The 21,864-nt window shown below is 32.1% G+C and overlaps 2 protein-coding genes across 2 annotated transcripts; both read right to left on the minus strand.

The window, feature by feature from the left end:
• On the minus strand, positions 1,040 to 6,321 carry LOC18594657 (uncharacterized protein At4g15545). The gene is made up of 10 exons (XM_007022282.2): positions 5,949 to 6,321; positions 5,502 to 5,570; positions 4,773 to 4,826; positions 4,527 to 4,590; positions 4,272 to 4,346; positions 3,857 to 4,114; positions 3,679 to 3,724; positions 3,332 to 3,410; positions 3,094 to 3,229; positions 1,040 to 1,360 (listed from the first exon to the last, which is right to left on the minus strand). The coding sequence occupies exons 1-9, from the start codon at positions 6,279 to 6,281 to the stop codon at positions 3,134 to 3,136; spliced, it is 1,074 nt and encodes a 357-aa protein (XP_007022344.2). The 5' UTR covers positions 6,282 to 6,321; the 3' UTR covers positions 1,040 to 1,360; positions 3,094 to 3,133.
• LOC18594658 (sperm-associated antigen 1) lies at positions 6,961 to 11,225 on the minus strand. The gene is made up of 3 exons (XM_018125266.1): positions 10,626 to 11,225; positions 9,259 to 9,447; positions 6,961 to 8,573 (listed from the first exon to the last, which is right to left on the minus strand). Exons 1-3 carry the CDS (start codon positions 10,803 to 10,805, stop codon positions 7,899 to 7,901), a joined length of 1,044 nt encoding a protein of 347 aa, XP_017980755.1. The 5' UTR covers positions 10,806 to 11,225; the 3' UTR covers positions 6,961 to 7,898.

Here is a 21,864-nt window from a genome sequence, read left to right on the forward strand (position 1 = left end):
CTCAAGCCCAACAATCTTAACTCAAACATAACCACAGATTATTCTTTATAAGTAGATTCCATACAAGTTAAAGCCGTTTTAATTGAAGCTAAACACCCACTCAGCTGTGTGTGCAAATGCACATGCACGTGCACGTGCAGGCCTCTTTATAGTGGAAGTGTTTACCGAGAAAACAACGTTAACAAAGAACAAGGGATGGAGGGAGGGGGGCAAACCAAAAGAATCCCGAGCCTGCTTTTGTGTGGTAGTGCACAAAAATGCAGAAAACCAGATGCCAGTCATAGTCTTGAGATATATGTATATGGATATAAATATAAAAAGATAGAAACAAGAATGAATATATGCAAGTTCACAACCAGACATACAAACATTTGTAAGAATCTGTGAAGATATTGTGAACTGATGTCCATAGACTTAAATAGTAAGTTTGAAAGCAAAAATACTTCTTTGCTTTGACCCAAATAAGATCACTTTCATGTATAGGCAATGAAGTTAAATACATCGCTGATACATGGATGGAAAAAATTAAGAGGCAAAATATTGAGGATTTCCAAAGCAAAGCCTTTGCATTCACTACTTTTCCTCTACATAAAATATACATGAATACGATATTCAATTTTTTAAATGTATTTCCTGATTAGAGAATGCAATATTGTTGATCAAATATTCTCCAAGGCAACAAATCTAATGCTAATGTAGAAAGTAGTCCAAGAGAGTTTCTGCACTGAGCCCTTGGCATTACTTGAGTAATTTTGGACTAACTTTTTATGATATATAAGCAACTTGCTCACAGCATCTGATTCATGTAAAAACAGCCATACATTGAAGGTCAAAAAGCTTAATTTCGACAAGACATCAGTGTTTTCCCTCCCTTCAATGTAAAGTATCTGCAAATGTTAGTTTCAGGTGTCACTCGAGCTTAGCTCAAGTGGTAAGATATGCAATCCCGGAAAAATTAGTCATTCCTGTAAATGTTGTTAGACTAGCTTATAATTGGGAGCAAATATATAGCAAATTTACATCATGCCACATTTCACTGTAAATAAAGCATCAAACCTTGAGAGGAGAGAAAGGAAGAGAGAGAGAGTTATATCTGTTGCATTTAAGCAATTACCTCATTATGTGCAGTTTGATGTCAAAATCAATTTCAATACACTTTAAACAGCAGATAGGAGATTCTAAAAAGCAGAGCAATTATTTACACAGCATTCCTGCATGAATGAGGTACGGTTAAGACCAAAACTACCTACTCTAATTCGCTGAAACAGAAGCTGATTGAATCCATATTGGCAAATCTTCTGCTATGGAACAAATGAAAACCATCCGCTCAAAGCAAATGAGAACAAGTTTGACAAGCAACCTGCCAAATAGTGTACTTCATCAATTCCACTAGATCAAAAGTAAATTACCTAGAATCAGGCAAATTTGTCCCATATAAAAATGGAGGGGTATTATGCAGCCTCAAAATAAGAACATGATATATTCCAAAACCTATTTTTAAGTAACAAATAATGTGACTCTTCCTTCTAGCAAACCATAACCGTATAGAGATGGTAGATTTAATAAATAAGAATCATATAGATAAATGTTCATGTCCCTACATGCACATACACATGCCAACCTGAAATCATGGATTTATTCAAATAAGAAAATTTACACAACATGGTTTCTTATCTAAACCTACCACCAAGGGATATGTGTCTACAAATGTGCAGGAGGAGAGCATGAATGTGCTTCAAAACTCTATTCAACAGTTAGTTTTCACTAGAGACTAGCTTCTAACTAGGACTGTAAATGAGCCTCTTCTTTATGCTAGCCACATCTAACCAGAAAAGCATTGAGTAATTTCTTCCTCAAGCTCAAGTCAACAGATATTTGGAGAGTGTGAGCTTGGTAATAAGTTGCACAATTATTTTCTTTTTTCTCCATATGTTGCTTGCCAACAAACAGTAAGTACCAAAAGAAATCAACTTAAATTGGCCATAAAAATCAATTTATTTATCTCAATTACTACAACTCAAAACAGATAAAAACTGCAACATAAATATACAAACTCAAGATAACAAATAGCAAAAAAAATGAAAACTTGTATCCACCCTCTGAAGATTGAATCCTAATCCATGAATGTAAGAGAAAGAAAGCGGTGGACTAGGCTGAACCTTGTCAAGGCACAGCAAGGAGACGAATTTTGTGGATATTTCACAAACATAAATGAAACAAGCTCACTGATGTTTTAGTTCACCTTGTTTATTAAATAAGTTTAAAATCCTCTTTGAATTCACTCATTTAGGTCAATGAAAGTATAAAAACAAAAAATCCTCTTTGAATTCACTCATTTAGCTCAATAAAAGTATAGAAACAAGCTTAAACGAAGCTCATTCACAAGCTATTGACCAACCATAATGGTGTTCTCAATTTCTGTAGCCATATAAGAAGTTGAATTTTCTACTAAATGTCAACCGGATATTTTCCAGATGAATAGTTTAATTTGGAAATTCATCTTGCTTATAAGATGAGCATCCATTAGGTATCACCTTGACACTGGCCAAAAGTCCTACTGCTAGAAACATCCAAAACAAGTCACCGGCTGTGTGGAATTCATGCCATAGATTTTAAAAATAAAAATAAATAACACAAGGCCTTCAGATTTATAGTAGAGGCAGTCATTCATGGCCATTTAGTAATAGATTAGAGCAGTGCTAGCTGCCAGAATCACAAAGCAATAAAACTTCAATTCCTTTATCCTTGTCCAGGAAAACCTTTAATAGTCATGTTACAAAAAAGAAATTGAGGATTAGATCAAGTGAAATCCTTAGCCAACTATTTATTGGAGCATGCATTCTTCATATCCACAAAAAGAGGCAAAAGGTCATCTATCAAACACGTGAACCAATGGAGACAACAGGTTACTGAGATTCATGAACTGATATCAGGTCATAGATGTATTTAGTTTATTGCCAGTCTTTTACATAATTATGGATGCACTTCAAGGACAGTGTTGCATTGAAACATAAAATGAACAGGTGGTAAGCGTATGGCCAATGTTATGAATAATACACAAACCACACAGATGGTGACTAGAACTAGACATACCAGTAATCGTGAATAATCTCAAAAAGAGAATTTTCCAGATCTAGTAGTGCATGTTGCGATTTAGCAATCCTTGAAATGATAGGAACAGATCTTTGTTATCTGTCCCAAAAATCTCTTCCGCCTTCCTTAAAGTTTCCTGAAAACAAATTAATATAAAAACCATTAGATTAGCTCAGCAAGCAGAAAAGGTTCAAACACTAAACTGATGTAGAAGTCTTTGATGAAATCAACTTCATACCTCTCGCGTTTGCTTCTGAGCATTTAGCTCTTTGATGTTAGCCAAAAATGCACTGAACTGTTCATAGGAAAGGCGACTCCTGGATTACAAATATTTCAGATCAGTTTGTGAAGAGCCAGGAACTTTTACTATGATGGATCAGAATTGAATATAACTCTCCATGCATCAAACACATGCACAAATACATACATTATATATACATATACATATATATGTACATGTATACATACATACACACATACATACATACATAACACAAGCACAAATACATATGTTATATATACATATACATATATATGTATACACACACACACACACACACACAGAACTCACACAATAGAATTTACCTGGCTTGACGAAAGAATTCCTTTCCATCAATTCGAGGAGTCCGTCCTAAACAATATTTAACATAAAAGAAAAACTAGGTCAGATAAAAGTGGAAGAGGTAACTAATCATGAAAAAAAATAAGCTGGTAACAGCATAACCAATAAATCGAATCAGAATAACAGCAATTCTTATAAAACCTGGCAGTGAACGCCCACGAGGAGGAGAATTAGCAGCAGATGACTGCTGGCTTGATGGATACCATGAGGAGAGCGAAGTACGCCCATCAGATTGAAGCTTTGTCGGAGATGTTGCACCAGAGGTTCTTTGGGGAGAACCAGCAGCAGAATAACCCCTAGGGGATCCAGTTGTAGATATAATTTTTGGAGTTCCAGTAGGAGTAAGCCGTGGTGTGATATATGGCGTTATAGAAAATCTTTGCCCAGCATGTCTTGTGGCTGCTGGAAAAAATTTAGCTTAAAATTTGCATTTTACTTTTAGAAAACCAATCAGCTATGAAACATAGCTTCTTTTACAACTAATGGCAGGCTTAGTAGAACATGAAAACACTCAAAAGATTAAAAAAGAAAAACATAAAGAAACTTGTCCAATTACCTTCATCAATTGTGCTTCCCGTGTCAATTGAACCACTTGAAGAGCGAAGTGATGCGTAGCCGTTCATCCCCTCATCTATGTGGAAGGAAGTATAACATTGATCAGAATATTGGCAACAAGATAGAAGTTGGTAATGGAAAGAAAGGAGAAGGTGGAAATAGGCTATAGTTGAATTTCTGAAGGGAGAGAAACTATGAATATACAAGGGGTAGAAACCTATTGAAGAAAAGAAACATCAAGTGAGCTTAACAATACCCTTTTCAGGATAGGCTTTAGGGACTGCCTGGTCACAAGTCCGAATATCAACTGTTTCAGCTTGCTGTTAAATAATATTGAAGACAGATTAAAAAATCAGTTTCTTCCAATATCTGAACAAACAGAAAGTGAACTGTACAGAGTGCAGATAAAGCAGACAAATATTTCTTGAGGAATAACAGAAATATTCATTCTCGAATCATGAAAAATATAAACAACAAGAAGGGCTAAACACGGAAATCTTACAGATGCATTGTCATCACTTAGTGACTGCATCAGTTGCCGCTTAAAAGTCTCCAACTGCCAAATATTAAAATGCGTTATTTTTATATGCTTCTAAATAGAATAAATATAAATATTACCAAATGAATTGGCAGTAGATATAGATTAGAAAATGCTTTAATCGAGTATCCACAATGCAATAGACAAAATATGCAGAATGCTATTGCACTCCTAAGTCTTTAACAGCATCATGTGACGCAGAAGTACAGCACTAGGTACTGAGAAACTCAAGAATCTGTTTTAGTAAAGATACTACTCACCAACTGCATTGAGCACCCTTAAATTTCTTTATTTAAAAAGTTAAATAAAAACTCCAGTTCCAGTCCATGAATAAATTATTATAAGCATCTAATATACTAGTATTAGAATTGGATAGCTGACAGCACATTAAATGCACATGAAAACAGCCCACTAACTCTTTTTGGGTTACAATTTCAAACATTCTTTAGTTCTACACTAAGGAAAGAACCCCTATGAACCTCCAGGCAATGGACACATATTAAAAAGAGCAAAGAATCTTTCTACATAATATGGTTCCTGGCCCTGAATAGTCCACATTAATATTAAATAACTTATCTAGTCACCACATTTCCATAATAAGTAGCATGTAGTTTATTTTAGAAAATAAATTACACTAAAGAAGCTTACTTACATTGGTGAATTGAGAAAAAAAAATGGAAATTACAATCTCACCTTAGATAAATCACGGCTAAGTTTCTTTGCAGTCATCGCCAATGAATCTCGCTCCTTTGAAAGCTTAATCTTCAATCAGAAACAAGACAAAATCATCCAAACCCCACAAATTTATATAATTCCTCAAAACAAGACCGAATTTTTACCCAAAAAAAGTTCCTCGTTTCCTCCGAAAACCCCAAAAACATATATAAATACATAATAAACGCCCACAAAAATAATCACCACACAGAAATTTAGAAACAAAATTATAAAAATCCAACCGAATTTCTACTTAACACCATGTTTGTGAGGAAGGATGAGAAAACTCTAGAAATAGAAATAAAGGAAAAAAAAAGGCATAAAAAAACCCCACCATTTGCACCTAAACTTCAAATTCTTTCAAAAACAACCATAAAAATCCCTAACCAAGTTTTAAGAAATTAAAAATAAAAGAAAAGGACTAACATTTTCATCAAGAGTAATCTTTAATCTGGACTCAGCATCGTGATTCGCTTGCTGCAATCTGGAGAGTTTCTCTTCCAAATCGTAAATAACACGATCTTTTTCGTACATTTTTGCCCTCATCCTCCCCATCTCGGCCTCCATCTTCGACACTCTCGATGCGATTGCCATCGACGTTATCTTGCGCGCCAGATCCAACTGCTCGTACGGGTCCGTCGGTATGACGGCCAGAATCTCCTCCGGCAAATTGAACTCCATACCTCCGCCGCCGCCCTGCGACATCGCCGATGATGTCTCTTCTTCTGTCGTTTTGGTTTGTTGGGGAAACGAAAACATTTAAAACAGACAAGAGAAATGGAGTATGTAATAATTATAAAATAAATTAATGGATTTGAGTAAATTGGTTGTTTATTATTATTGGGTTGGTAGATTTTGGACTTAAATTGCGGGTGATTTGTCTGTTTTTAAAATTTTGGAGGGTTTTCCCTCCAAACCCAAAAACAATATGACAAAACGGGGAAAAGGAAATTCGGAAAGCTTGTCAGCTTTCTTTATCAACTACTACTACTACGCCCTAGCCGCGTTCAATTTAAATTTATAATTTCATTTCATTAATTAAGATTTGAATAATTATTGATTTTATGGAAATTATAAAAATATTAATACTTAAAAATAAACAATCATATTGAAATTTTAACTATTAAAATATTAATATTTTTTATAAATTATCAAAATATTAATATTTTTAATTAAAAACTATAAAATATAATAATGAATATTTTATTCTTTTTTATTTTTAAACTATTATCAAAAATAATATATATTTCTTATTTTATAATTACTTCATTCCCTCTATTTCATTCCACCTACAAAGGGCAGAGCCAAAAAAATATAAAAGTAAAATACTCGATCTTTTAAATTTGAATCACAATTAAACGAAAATCTATTAATTTTCGAAATAAACATTTCACCTAAAGATTAAAAACACTGTTAACAAAATAATGAAAACAGAAGATTTACATTTTGAATATAAATAAAGCTCCTTACCAAGGATACAATCCATACACAAAGCTTGGTAGTGGAGAGACTACATTTTACAACAATATCTTGATTTTCATTCTCAGCATAAGATTTACATTTCACTAACCAGGGCTGCTTTTTCTTCCTTCGTACACAATAGAAAATAGATTGAGAGACAGAGGGCATGGGTGATTTACTCTGATGTCTGATGCACAATCAATGGCTGGCTCCTTACAGGCACATTGTACCAAGAACATCCTGAAACCCATCTCTACAGGAATAAGGGCTTAACCCATATCACCTAGTTCTAAAAATGCATTCCACACCCCAGAATCAAATAACTTTATTCACGAATCAACAACAATTACAGCCTGTTAAGTCATTATTCACTTGACCGGAACAACATAATCAAATACATATCATATCATAAATATATATATATATAATAAACAAAAATACAGATTTTGTATTAATTTAATGATAATTACCAGAAATTAAGAAAACTATTGCTGTATAAATTTGTTCTTCCAATGCAAACAAGCTGACAGATTCAATGTTCTCATCTCCCTTGATGCATTTTAAGCAGTCAGAGGAGAGTCAGGCTTTGATGTCTCCTTCAAGAGGCAGGCAAATAATTACATCACCAGAAAAGATGATTACCTGACTCCAAAATCAATGAGGATCATCTGTTCATATGCAGCCTTTTTCAAAATATTGGTGGCAGCCTGAAATTTTCGATTGGCAGTGTAATAGGGAGAAACTCAAACAGGGCAACTGAAAAAAAATATCATTCCCCTGGCTTTGGATATTTAAACATGACGGATCAACCACAGCTTCTCAAACTACACTTTCCTCAACATAGGAGACTGTTTGTGGAGATGTCAGAATCAGAAACATTAAAAACATTCATTGTATTTTGTACTTCATCCCATTTCATCTCACTGGTCGCATACCAACAGTTCTTACACGAAAACGATATTGAGGCTGGGACTCCTCCTCCTCCTCATCATCATCTTCACTAGAGTCATCTTCAACTCTATCCCACCGTGCATAGTCAAGAGCTGAGTGTCCCTTTGGTTTAGGGATGGCCTGCCATCCTTTGGAATCTTTGACGCCCTGTTCTAGAGCAGCAGCAGCTTCAGTTCTTTGAGGCACATTCTTCTGATCTAACTGTCCCTTGGGGTTAGGGTTTGCCTGCCATCCTTTGGAATCTTTGATGCACTGTTCTAGAGGAGCAGCAGCTTCAGTTCTTTGAGGCACATTCTTCTCATCTAACTGTCCCTTGCATTTAGGGATCGCCTGCCACCCTTGGGAATCCTTGCCATTTGGTGCTTGAGGAGCAGTAACTCCAGGATTTCTTTTGGGCACATTCTTATAATCTGTTTCCTGCTCAGGAGATTCTTTGAGGTCCGGTTTCTCAAGGGCAATGATTTCTGCTTTAACCAGATTCTCATTAAGCTTAGCATTTGGATCTTTCCTAAAAGCTGGCACTACTATATCTTCCTTTTTGTCATCTTGTTCCTCTTCATTCTCCATTGTGAAGGGTTGCCGATGTTCTTCTTCCTCTTCTTCCAACTCTGCTTCAGATTCAGGTATTGGAGCAAGTGCCTTTCCTTAAGCAAAGAAAACAAAATCCATTTTCTTACTGACATCCCGAATATCCAGTACAAGTAAGCATAAGAAAGAACTATTGAACTTATTGGGGTAATAACTTCCCAATGAGGCAAAGACAATGAACAAATGGTCACAAGAAAAGAAACACAGGCTGCGACATGATCAAGGATTATAGGAGTTCTGTCAGTTTCATTCCAAAACACATTTCTTCATTAAAACAAAACTTAGGATGATTATAAAACCAAGTCCACCCCCAAACCAACTTGAAATTCTTAAGTATTTGCCAAATTTCGGTCATCATAGATCACAAGATTAACACAATAATGAGGCTAGCCTACAGCAAAAACAATGAACTTGGACCAACCCTTTGCCATGTATTTTATATCCCTTTCCCTCCCTTGTTCTGTGTAACCCATTTTAGAAACCAGAGACCTTTGAAGACAAAGATGGAACAATACTATCAATCAGAAAATAAAGGACAAATATAAGGTGACACAGTCATCTGAAAACAAGCCATCTAAAGAAATTTACTCAGATTCAGCTCCATACAGAGGAAATAAGAGAGCAATTGATTTTGTATGAGCCAACAGCAGACAATTTCAAACTCTTAGTGAAATAAAGAGTAAAATTACTGTTTTAACACACAAGATGCCAGCCCAATAGAGATAGGAGGATATACCACTTGCGTCCTCAAACGAGCTTGAAGGTTATGATAAACTTCTGAAGAGGGATTCAACTCTATGAGCTGGTTGACATCGAAGAGGGCTGAATTGTACTCCTTTAGAGTGACTAGTGTTTGAGCTCGCAACATCAAAGCTCCAGTGTGCTTGTGGTCAAGCTCAAGCACTGAGGTACATTCTTCTGCTGCCTAAGGGTGAATTAACAACATCAGTTTGTAGACAACAGTTTCAATGCATCAAAGTTAAATGAGTAACCCAGCATGTATGCATTCCATGAATAACAAAAATAAAAGAACTTGTAGAAGCAAACAAAATTAGTTCCTAAGAAGTTTTCCCACATGATCATACTCAAGAAATGGCCTTTAATAGAGAATAAAGGCTAAATTCAATCCACAGAGCCATTCTCACATAGTGGGAAGATGCTTTCTTTATTGCTGCTATAGCTGTTCTAGAACCTTTCTAAAGAACTTTGTGTGCGTCTGAGCATGCAGGCGCATGCATATGTGCATGCACGTGAGTCTGTCTATACGTGCAAGTTATGCATACCCTTCATCAAGCATCAAAACCAGTAAAAGTTGAAAATCAACAGCACTGAATAAGTTGAAGAATACAACATCATACTTTTCATAACTTATAGTTGTTGAAATTTGAATCTTGCATTATCAAATAGGCTACTGAACTGTGACAGTTTCGATTGCTTAAAGGAACAAATGCGGATTCTTACTAGAATCTAGAATCAAAGCACAACTATTTATTTTAAATAAGAACTTTTGTTACAATACTGAGTTTTAAATTAATAGCTTCAACATTATATCTACTGAGATAATCTAATAAAACAAGGAAATTCGTGTTATCTATGTCACTGTTTCAACTCTTTTTCCCTCTCTATTCTAAAAACATAAAATCATTCCATAAATCTTATTGCGAATTAATAAATTTCAAAAATGTAATAACATCTTAGTGAAAGAAAATTAAACTTTTTACTAAAATCTCTAGAAACATAAAATATTTTTTTTTCTTGAAAAATGATAAATATTCAAAAGCAGTCAAAATAGAATATATATAATATCCCAAATATATAGGGAAAAAAACAATAAAAAAAAAGAGGTAGAAATTGCTTTACTATCTTCTTTTTCATCCATCAAAAGCATATTAATAATACTCTCACAAAACCAAGATTTTGTCCATGAAAATATTATATTACACCCAAAAATGTCCAAATAAAACATTAAAATACAACTTTTTTTCATGTTCCCAAAGCCCTTCGAAATCCAATCTGAAGCAAGATATTTATCAAATCTAATAAATAAGAAAAACCAATAAGCAAAAATCAAGGCAATTCAAAGGAATAAAAAATAAGAAAAACCTTTTTGAAATGATGTAATTTCAAGTAACAAGCAGCTCTGTTACTGTGCAAAGCGATCTTCTGAGGGTTGGTTTTGGCAACAGCCAGCGCCTCCGTGTAGTAACCAAGCGCTTCCTCGTACCTCCCTTCTCTGTACATCTGGTGGGCCCTCTCGATCTTGTTAAACGACGCCGTCGCCATATTCACCCTCCCCCTACCCCCGCCTCCCAATCCTTCCGATCTGTTAATCTATTGTGGAATACGGATGGAAAAAGGTCTAGTAATAATAATAATAATAATAATAATTCAAAAAGAAAGACAAGAAGTGAGGTGGCGTATCCAGAGATAAATGGTAATCGTCTTTGTGATTAGTGAAGCTCAATAAGACACGGATATTCACCCTCCCCCTAAATGGTAATCGTCTTTGTGATTAGTGAAGCTCAATGATTGATTGGATTACAAGGAAATGCCGAACACGCGTGGCGTGGGGTTTCAAATTTCACTTTCCAAAGGGTTTTGAAATTTTAGTGGGAAAGCGTGGTGGGCAGCAGGCGCTGGCCCATGTGGAAGCAGGTGCGCTTTAGCGTAGATTGAACCCTCCCCTGAGTCACCGATTAATTGCATTTCAAGGTCGCTGTGTCCATGCCGCTGATTAATCCATTTCGGTAGAGGTGAACAAAATTAAATTAAATTAATTATTAATTTAAATTAAATATGATTTGAATAAAATAATTTGATTTAATTGATTTATTAGATCAATTAATTCAAAATATTTGATTCAATTAATTTTTTTATCGTTTTCAATTTTAAAATTTTTTTATATATTAATATAAAGATAAAATTTTTTATATATATTAAAAAAATTGATGGTAAATTTAATTAATAATATAGTTAAAATATATTAATTTATTATATGTACGTATATAAATTATAATTATAGTAATTTAATTTTACTTATATATATATTTCTTTATAAATATGTATTAATGTGAAATTATAAGTTATATATTTTAAATAATATAATTTATATGATAATGTTATAATATATGATAGTAAATATCTTACATATTAATATGGTATAAGTATTACACCTTAGTAATGTTTCATAATATAAAAATATTATGAATATATATATATATATAATTATATAAACTTTATTTATATGATTATTGTTAATAACCTGATTAATTATCACCTTATTTTTTATAACATACTATTTATAATTAGTTATTATTTATACAAACTTTGATATAAAATATTATAACATATAAGTTGTGTCATTAATTTCATATGTAAATAATAAAGTAATATATTATATATAAACATATATTTAATTTATACATAAGTATTACTATAACTTATAATAGATTTTATTTATATTATTACACTTAATAATTTTATTAGTTATCGTCTTAAATTTTATAACATATTGTTTATAATTAGTTATTATTTATACAAACTTTGATATAAAAATTAAAATATTATAACATATAATTTGTGTCATTAATTTCATACATATAATAAAGTAATAATATATATATATATATTTATATTTAATTTATACATAATTTATATATTTTATAATTATGGATGAAATTTATAAATTTTAATATTATAATTTGTAAAAAAAAGTGATAAAATTTTAGTCCATTGGTCCAAAACCAAACCAACCAAACTAATTTTATATTTAGTCGGTTTGGTCTTCCTTTATGTTTGATCGGTTTTGATCGATATTTTAAAATGTTTGGTTTATTTGGTTCTTAGATATGACAGATCAAACCTCCAAATCCACCCATTTGCTCACCTCTACATTTCGGTGCCATTTGATACTCTGTGCTTATTTTATGTTATATGATATTATTAAAAAATTATATGTATCAATAGTTGTATCGTGTAGAAAATATATTTTATAATTACGGTAAGGATGTACTTTATGATACAGTTGATACATTTTTTGTAAATTTAATTTTAATTAATTATTAAATTTTTTTAGTTAAAATATGAAAAATTATTTTTTTATTAATTTTAATCTTTAAGATTTAGATTTTAAACAAAATGTTTAAAAAATCGAATTCAATTTTAGTTTCACTATGATAAATGTTTTTTTAATTTTTAATTAATAAATTAATATAAAATACATATTTTAGTTAAAAATATATATTATTAAGAAATATGTTGAAAAACAATTGTATTTTCAGTTTACATCATAGAATTAGTTCTCTTGAAAAATATAAATATTTTTGAATTTTTTCTTTATTTTACAGAAATAAATGTTATTTATAATTAATTTTAAAATTTTTTACTATTAGAACCAAGATCATAGATGATTGAAACCTTAAGAACAGAAGAAAACGAAAAGACCCATTTGGAAAAGAATGCTTTGGAATTTTATATCTCAGACTTAATTTACATATGAGAGAGGAAGCAGTATTTATATGTACATGGGAAGAAGAGATATTACAAAACTATAAATTGACTACTAAACTAATTACAACAATACCACTGCACTTATTTACAAAATTACCTCCAACTAATAAAAGATTAAAATCTAATATCCCTGCAAGCGGAGCATGGATGTCCAAAATGCTCATTTTAAACAATAAACCGTGAAAATGTGTAAGGGGTAACCTGCAAGTACTTTATCACGAACAAAATGACAGTCAACTTCATTATGCTTCGTTCATTCATGAAATATAGGATTTTTACAAATATGCAGCACAGATTGATTATCATAATAAAGCAAAACAGGAAGAATATTATCAAGCCCAAAATCATGCAGTAAAGAAAGAATTCAGACAGATTCATAACAAGTAGTGGCCCTGATATTCTGCTTCAATGGAACTTCGTGCAACAACAGACTATTTTTTAGAATGCTAGCTCACAAGAGAATGACCCAAACAAACAAAAAAACCAGTAATAGACCTACGAGTATCTTAACAGCCCACCCAATCACTATCAGTGTAAACCATTAATTTCAGCTTAGAAACAGATGAAAGTAAGATACCTTGACTAGGAGCCTTTTTCAAATAATGAAGGACTCTATATGGTACCTTGTAAATGAGAAAAAGTAGGTCTATCCATATATTAAGATAAGCATGGAATAGCAACTGAAATGTCTGGGTGTGTAAAAGTAAGATATAAGAGTTTTCCCACCAATTGCCAGTACAAAGTAAGATCCACAAAATCAGAACCATCACAAGCTTTGGTAAGCTTAGAATTATAGTCAATGGGAGTAGTAATCGGTTTAGCACCCAAAAATCCATACTCATCAAGTAAATCAAAAGCATACTTACGTTGATAAAGGTAAATCCCTTGACTGGAACAAGCCACTTCCAAGCCAAGGAAATACTTAAGCTCATCAAGATCCTTAAGTTTAAACCGACACTTAAGAAAAGCTTATACCTTATTTGCAGTAGTTAGAGAAGAGCTCCCAATAACAATATCATCAACATAAACCATCAACGCTACAAAATCACCATTATTAGTAGTAAGAGTAAACAGTGAGTAATCATATTTAGATTGAATAAACCCAAAATCCAAAAAGGCAGTTGTAAATTTCAGATTCCATTGACGAGAAACCTGTTTTAAACCATACAATTAGTTACGTAATCAACAAACCAATTTTGATCAAAAGAACAACCTTGCTTAACATCATAACTAAGAGGTAAATCCATATAAATAGTCTCTTCTAAATCCCCATTTAAAAATGCAATATCAATATCTAGTTGAGATAAAACCCAACCCTTAATAGCAACATGTGCCAAGCAGGTACGAATAGTGGCTTGTTTAGCCACGGGACTAAATGTTTCATGATAATCGAAACCCTCCAATTGGCTATGACCCTTAGCCACAAGTCTGGCTTTATACTTTTCAAGACTCCTATAAGCTTTGAGCTTGACTTTGTAAACCCATTTACACCCTATAGTGTGTGCATACTTAGGAAAATAAATGATAGACCAAGTCCCATTGTTTTCAAGAGCCTTAATTTTAGATTTCATGCCTATTTGCTAATGAAGACATTTGACTGCTTGATGATAACTAGTGGCTTTTGAAAAAAGATTAAAAGAAGTAACAAAGGCTTTATGATTGTTAGATAATTGATTGTAGATATGAAATGCTGTGTAGGATATTTTGTGACCAGGTTTGAAGAGGTAGGCAAATTATGATGGTAAACATCTAGATATTTTGGTAATTTTTTATGTCTGGTGCTTTTTCTAAATGGAGAAATAGGAAAAGAAACAGATTGTGAATTATGTGAGGGAGAAGAAGCAACAAAAACTTCAATTGTTGGTTCAATAGCAGTAGGTTCAGACAGGGGTTCAATATAAATAAGTTCAGGTATAAGTATAAGAGAATTTTCAGAATGAGAATTATTAGGCGGAGCAAAAAGATTATTTAATGAAAAAGGTGCAGGTATAGATGGATCACTATTAGATTGAATAGTAGTAGGTTTGAATGACATAGCAGACAAATTCATATCAGCTATGTGAAATGGAGAAGAAGTGATAGTAATATTGTCATTAAGTATTTCAGAAAAACGGAATACAGGAGTAGGAGTAGAAATATTAAGTTTTTGAAATATTAAGACACTTTTTAAGTTATATGCTCATAAAATATAACAGTTTTGGAAATGAATGTTTGATGAGTGTTGGGATCATAGAATATGTAACCTTTTGTACCTTGTGGATATTTTAAAAAAAAAACACACTTTTTAGCTCGTGATTCAATTTTTTTTTCTATTGTGTGGAAGTGTAGAAGCAAAGCATAGAGATCCAAACACTCTTAAAATGAGAGTAACTAGGAACCTTAGAAAATAAAACTTCATAAGGAAATTTATTATCTAAAATAGGAATTGGAATTCTATTAATAACGTGTGCAAATGTAAGAATAGCTTCTCCCTAAAATCTTATAGGCAAGTTAGATTGAAAAAGTAAAGATTTGGCTACTGTTAAAAGGTGTTGATGTTTTCTTTCAATAACCCCATTTTGTTGGGGTGTTTCAACACAAGAGGTTTGATGAATTATTCCATTAGATGAGAAAATATCAGACAGGTTAAATTCAGTACCATTATCAGATTTGATTTGCTTTATTTTTAAACCAAATTGACTAAAAATCAAGTTGTAAAAATTGGGAACGATTGACATAACATCTTATTTGGATTTCATTAAAAATACCCAAGTGAATTTGCTAAAATCATTAACAATAGTTAAAAAATATCGATGACCCTTGAGTGAAGTTGTATAGTAAAGACCCCAAACATCTATATGAATTAATTCAAAACATATAACAATAGATTTAACATGAACAGGAAATGGTAAATGCTTTTGTTTAGCATAATGGCAAACATCACAAACTATATTTAGGGAAACAATAACATCAAGTGATTTTTGCTGTACAACATGCAATCTTTTTGAGGGAATATGTCCTAACTAAAAGTGCTAAAGACAAAAAGATTGAGATATAGAATTACAACCAACATTGCCAAACATTGAAAAAATCATCTGTTCAAAAGTTTGTATTATTTGAAAAAGAAGATTGAATGTCAGAACTAGCTTTAAGAGTAGAGGATGCTAAATCTACAACTTTGCTCTGCAAGGTGTAAAGTCTAGCCTTTAATCTAGCAAGACCAGTCATCTTTAAAGATTTGTTTTCTTGAATCATACATCTTTGATAAAAAAAAACCAAGTTAAATTCTTTGGAAGCAATAACTTTACCAACTGATATGAGATTGAACCTAAAGCTAGGAACAAACAAGACATTATGCAAGGTAAGATTATTCAATAGTTGAATTGTTCTTCTGTGAGTAACTAAAGCCTTAAGATTATTAGGCATTTCAACAAAACCATTGGAAATTGTGGTATATGAAGTAAAGAATTTAAGTCTACATACTATATGATCAGTAGCACCCGAATCAACAATCCAATGATTAGAAAAATATCCAAAAATATTATCAAATGATCCATAATAATGACCATGAACATAATTAAAGCAAAAAGGGTTAGCAATTATACCTGCCATTGAAGAATTGACAATTGCAGGTTTGAGTTGCTAGTTCTCAATACCTTTGTTTAGTGAAGAGGGTGATTTATCACTAGAATCAGCATGATCTTCATTGATTAACATCATTAATTTATAATATTGAGACCTAGTGAAAAACAATTAAGATAAGACATTATCATGTTCCTTTGTAACATTAACCATCACACTATTAGAAGAACCTAATTTGTTAAGAGCAGAATTCTTATTCTTGGTAAATTTAAAATCAGGAGGAAAACCGACAAGCTTGTAGCAGTTTTCCTTGGCATAACCAACCTTACCACAATGGCCATAAGTAACATCAAACTTAAACTTCTTTCGTTTTTCACTTGTTACCATCATAGCAGACCCCTCAACTAGAGGATGAGATTGCATACGCCAATTCCTCTGACTCTTTTCTCTGATGATCATATTATAAGCCTCATCAAGGCTTGGAAAAGGCTTCATTAATAGGATTTGCGACCGCAATGCATCATATGATTCATTCAGGCCATTAAAAAATTCAAACACATTATCCTTAGTCAACTGGTCAACATATTTCTGGAAACATTCAAGATTGCGATCTCCACAGTCACAATGAGGTAATGGCTTAAAATTCGTAAGTTTTTCCCAAATAGCATTAACTCAGTGAAATAGGAATTGATTGTTCAAGTACCTTGTGTGACATTGGAAAGAGCAAACTAGAGGTTGCAAATCCGTGAATCATCAAGCTAAGCAAAAAGCTTCTTTAAGACCTCTCAGATTTGTGCCTTTGAGTTAATGTAGAAAACTGTTGCTACAATCGGAGGAGAAATCAATTCCAGCAACCATGAGACTATTAGATTATTACATCTCAGCCACTATACATGAATCTCATCGTTGGAGTCAAGTTCAACAATTGTACCATTAATGACCCCTAGTTTGTTTCAAATTTACAAAGCTAGAATGAAAGATCGATTCCATGAAGCATAGTTGTTCACATTTAACTTTGAATTTATCATCACTGAACCATGATGATTTGAATGATGAATATAATAAAGAGAATGAGGATCATCAACGGTAGAGAAGAGGAACTTCGAAGTTGAAACGTTAGCCATGATTTTTCAACAACTACACAATCAAATTGCCAAACAAGTAAATTGATCAAAGGATTTAGAAGAAAATGTCATAGATTTAAAAAGAATCACAAATCTAGGGTTTCTGGAAACACAAAAATGAAACATCACAAGAAGGTTGAGAATCAAGAAACTTGTAAACAAACGAAGCAGGTTAATGAAATAAATCAAAAAAATAATTCAAGCCTCATCGATATGTTCTGATACCATGTTAGAACCAAGATCGTAGGTGGCTGAAACCTTAAGAACAAAAGAAAATGAGAAGACCCATTTGGAAAAGAATGCTCTGAAATTTTATATCTCAAACTTAATTTACATATGAGAGAGCAAGCAGTATTTATATGTACATGGGAAGAAGAGAAATACAAAACTATAAACTGACTACTAAACTAATTACAACAATACCACTGCACTTATTTACAATGTTACCATTAATTAACAAAAGATTAAAATCTAATATTTACTGTATCTTATAATACGATACTTGATATTAAAAAAATTATGATACATGATACGTATCTCATTTAACAATTATAAGTATAGATAAATATTAAACTAATGATTAAAAAATATTTTTATTATTTTCATAATAATAATAATAATACAAATTTTTAAGAAGACAAAAATGAGCTCAAATTTAATTAATTTTTAAAAAGTCAAATCCATTAGACTTGATTGAGAGATTGCTCAAGTCCACTCATGAACACCTCTAATAGAAAGATACAACTTGAGCAATTAAGGTATATGTTGATGAGGAAAGGCTAACAATTGTTAGAGAGAAGCCTTCAAATAAAATTGTAGATAACAAATTCTCATGATTTTATATTTTTAAAAAGTTTAGTTATTTACGTAGTTGGATCCAATTAATTGATAACATGTTTTAACATAAAAAGGAAGAAGCTGACATTTGGTGTTTTATCATTTCATAATTTTAATGAAATTTGATTATTGAAAAAGTGATTGTTAGGTATTAAATTGTAAAAAAGATAACATTGTAATATTTGATATAAATGAGAAAGTGTTTATTAAAATCTTAAAAAAAATAATATTGTAACATTTATTAAAGATCAGGCTATTGAGCTTTTCTTTTCAAGCTATCAAGTTTGAGCTTGGTCTAGTTTTTGTTTTTATGAGAATTATGCAATTTTATTATTAAGAGCCATAACTAATTTACCTATGGATTTTATGAGGACAAATAATAAAGCATAAATAGTAATTAAATACAAGAAACTAATCCCTATGCTTTTAATAACCGGGTTTAGGGATGTCCGAATTTTGAATAATAGCTATCCAAATTCAAACAGACCTTAAAGCTACTGACCAAACAACGTCTAGACCATATAAATATGCTGTCTAACCTTAAACAACCCCTATAGTTGCTGTCCATCTTGTTTGAAGGCCACGAATTGTCCAAATTTAGCTAACAAATAGCTAAGTGAATCCCATTTAGATGCAAGCCACAGACAAAATTCTCATGTTTGAATTTGGACAATCAAATGAGGGCTAAATGTTGTCAAAACTTGAAAATATTCCTAAATAACGCACAGCAAAAATACCCACTCAGCTTTTTGAATATCTAATAGAGTGTTAAAGTCCTATTTCAATTCAAATCAAATTAAGATAGAACTCTATAACTTGCAGATATATCAAACTCTTCAATTTGAAAATACGTCCCATGTCCCCATCAAGCCAAATTATGAGTTCAATATTTCCAAGAGTTCCACATCATGACCAACACCATCCTGGGCTAACTTGTCAGCTTCAACATTACCTTTTTTTAAAATATGTGATATTTTCTAGCATACAATTGATGATCGAAAAACAAAAATTTGTACCATACATTGCCTACAGCTCCATGATGCTTCTATAGGCTTAGTAATCCATCGAACTGCATTCATAAAATCACTTTCTATCTACAAATTAACTTTTTTACTTTGCAGATAATTTGCAAATAAGAAAAAAGCCTTTTTAATTGCATGAAGTTTTGCATAATTTGAGTCACAATCACCAATTGATCTAGAAAATTTAATAAAAAAGGATCTATTATTATCTCGCAATACACCTACAATTCCAGCTGGTCCCGAGTTCCCAAATGCAGAACCATTAACATTAAATTTAACCCATCCTTGTGGTGGGATGTACCATTGAACATCAAGTCTAATTGAGATAGGTCTTTAAAGCAATGTAGCTATATTTGAACTTGGAAACATATCATCTGTAAAGCCCGACCTTATAAAATACTATTCATGACATACATGTGATGATAGCATGATTGCATGCTAGGAGAGTCTCGAAAAATTTACAAAAGTCGGTATTGTACCTAGAGGTACAACAAAGTTTATTTAATCCTCGAACTAGATCAAATAGAAATTTTAAGGTGAGATTAAGAGTTTCACAGTTCATGGATGACTTAAAATGGTAATTTGGAGTTTGAGGATCAATTTAGAGTCAAATCGAAATTTTCACTAACTAGGGGCAAAATGGTCATTTGCCACTTGGGGACAAAATGAAAATTTTAGAAAAGCTTTTTGACCCCATTTGACTTATTGGAGTATAATTTGACTTATAGGAGTATGATTTGAGGTTTAGAAGTGAAAAATTTTAATTTCGGTATAATTTGGAGTAAAAGGGTAAAATGGTAATTTTGTCACCCTAGGGGCAAAATTGTAATTTTCCACCATCAGGATATTTTTTCCAGCACATGGTCTTCCTTTATCTTCATCTTTGACCCTTGACTAATCATGTGGTGGAGATAAAATGCTTAAATTTTAAAAATAGACCAATTAGAAAATACCATATGTCAAGCTTAAAATATTTTATTATTTAACTTAAAAATCAGCACAAATCAGCCCATTATTCCCCAAATATTCGGCCAAGCAAGGAAGAGAGGGAAAGAAAGGAAAAACAAAACCTAGGTGAGGAATTTCAAGAGAAAAAGTGTGGAAAATCAAGGAAAACAAGTGAAAAAGGTAAGATTTTCAACTTAAGCTTGAAATCTATTTTCGTTAAGCATTTCTCTTCATTTTCCATGCTCAAATTGCATGTTTTTATGATGAATTGTTGGCTGATCAAAATGGGTTAGGAGAGAGAAAGTTGTTGGATTTATTTGATTTTAATTTATGTTAGTGTTTTTAGTTAGTTTAGCATATTTAGAAACAAAACAACAAGAAAAGAATTTATTTTCTCCCACAACCATTAATGGCTGAATTTATCATGCAGTGAGTGAGGATGAGTTTGATTTTTATTCTAGTATAATTGGTTAAGAAATGATGAATAATGAGCCTAGAAAAATAATGAGAATTTTCGGAGCAAAAATACGAATTTTCACCCACTAGGGGTATTTTCATAATTTACTATCGAGACTGATAATTTGCACCACACTGAGGGACATTAAGTTAATTTGGGTGCAATTGAGGTATAGAAACTGAAAAGAATTAAATTGGAGTTTAAATGGACGCGTTAGGAATTTAATCGGGTGATAAGACGAATTAGGCCAATACCGGGTTTAGATAGTTACCAGTGCATTTTTGCATTCCATATCATGCATTGGTAGTCTAAATTAGTTTAATTTTGATTTAGTACCAACTTGGTGAAATTCTCGATTTTGTACTGTGTCAAGGTGGTGAGTCCTCCGATAAAGGCAAGGAAATTGCATCCGAGGACCAGTAGACAGAGTGCTTCGAAAGTCTGCATTCTAGACATTGTGAGTAAACTTACTGTCATTTTAATTATCTAGGGTGGTTTTTAGATGCTTTCATGAATTCTATGGAAAAAGGAATTTAAAAAGATAAATTTTCATGTTTTATGAATAAATGAGTTTCAATGAAATTAAATTATAAATTGTTTTGAAATTAATAGTGATTTTGAAAAATAGAGTACACGGAGACTGTTAATTGTGGCAATTTGATTGTTTAAATTAACTGGCTTATGATAAATCGAGCATGATTGGCTAGTTGGCAATTGTATTGAAATGCGAATTGTTTGGTTACCTTGAAAAACTACGAATTACAAAATTGCCATATCATGTTATTGAGTTTTATTATATGGTGGATTATATATTAATTAATCACTGCAGTAGGGGGTTTCTGTGGACCAGCCTTTTAGAGGGGCACGGTAAACCCCATTATATT

Source organism: Theobroma cacao, chromosome 7 (genome assembly GCF_000208745.1).
Source record: "Theobroma cacao cultivar B97-61/B2 chromosome 7, Criollo_cocoa_genome_V2, whole genome shotgun sequence".
Classification (NCBI taxonomy): domain Eukaryota; kingdom Viridiplantae; phylum Streptophyta; class Magnoliopsida; order Malvales; family Malvaceae; genus Theobroma; species Theobroma cacao.

Bases quoted from the DNA above. Each gene is read 5' to 3' on its own strand.
- LOC18594657 (XM_007022282.2), bottom strand. From the start codon at position 6,281: ATGTTTTCGTTTCCCCAACAAACCAAAACGACAGAAGAAGAGACATCA. The intron at 5,571-5,948 runs GTTAGTCCTTTT...TTCTGATTGAAG, and splicing joins AGATTACTCTTGATGAAAAT to ATTAAGCTTTCAAAGGAGCG. The intron at 3,725-3,856 runs GTTTTATAAGAA...AATATTGTTTAG, and splicing joins TCGTGGGCGTTCACTGCCAG to GACGGACTCCTCGAATTGAT.
- LOC18594658 (XM_018125266.1), bottom strand. From the start codon at position 10,805: ATGGCGACGGCGTCGTTTAACAAGATCGAGAGGGCCCACCAGATGTAC. The intron at 9,448-10,625 runs GTTTTTCTTATT...ATTCACCCTTAG, and splicing joins AATTACATCATTTCAAAAAG to GCAGCAGAAGAATGTACCTC. The intron at 8,574-9,258 runs GTATATCCTCCT...GCTTAAGGAAAG, and splicing joins CTCGTTTGAGGACGCAAGTG to GCACTTGCTCCAATACCTGA.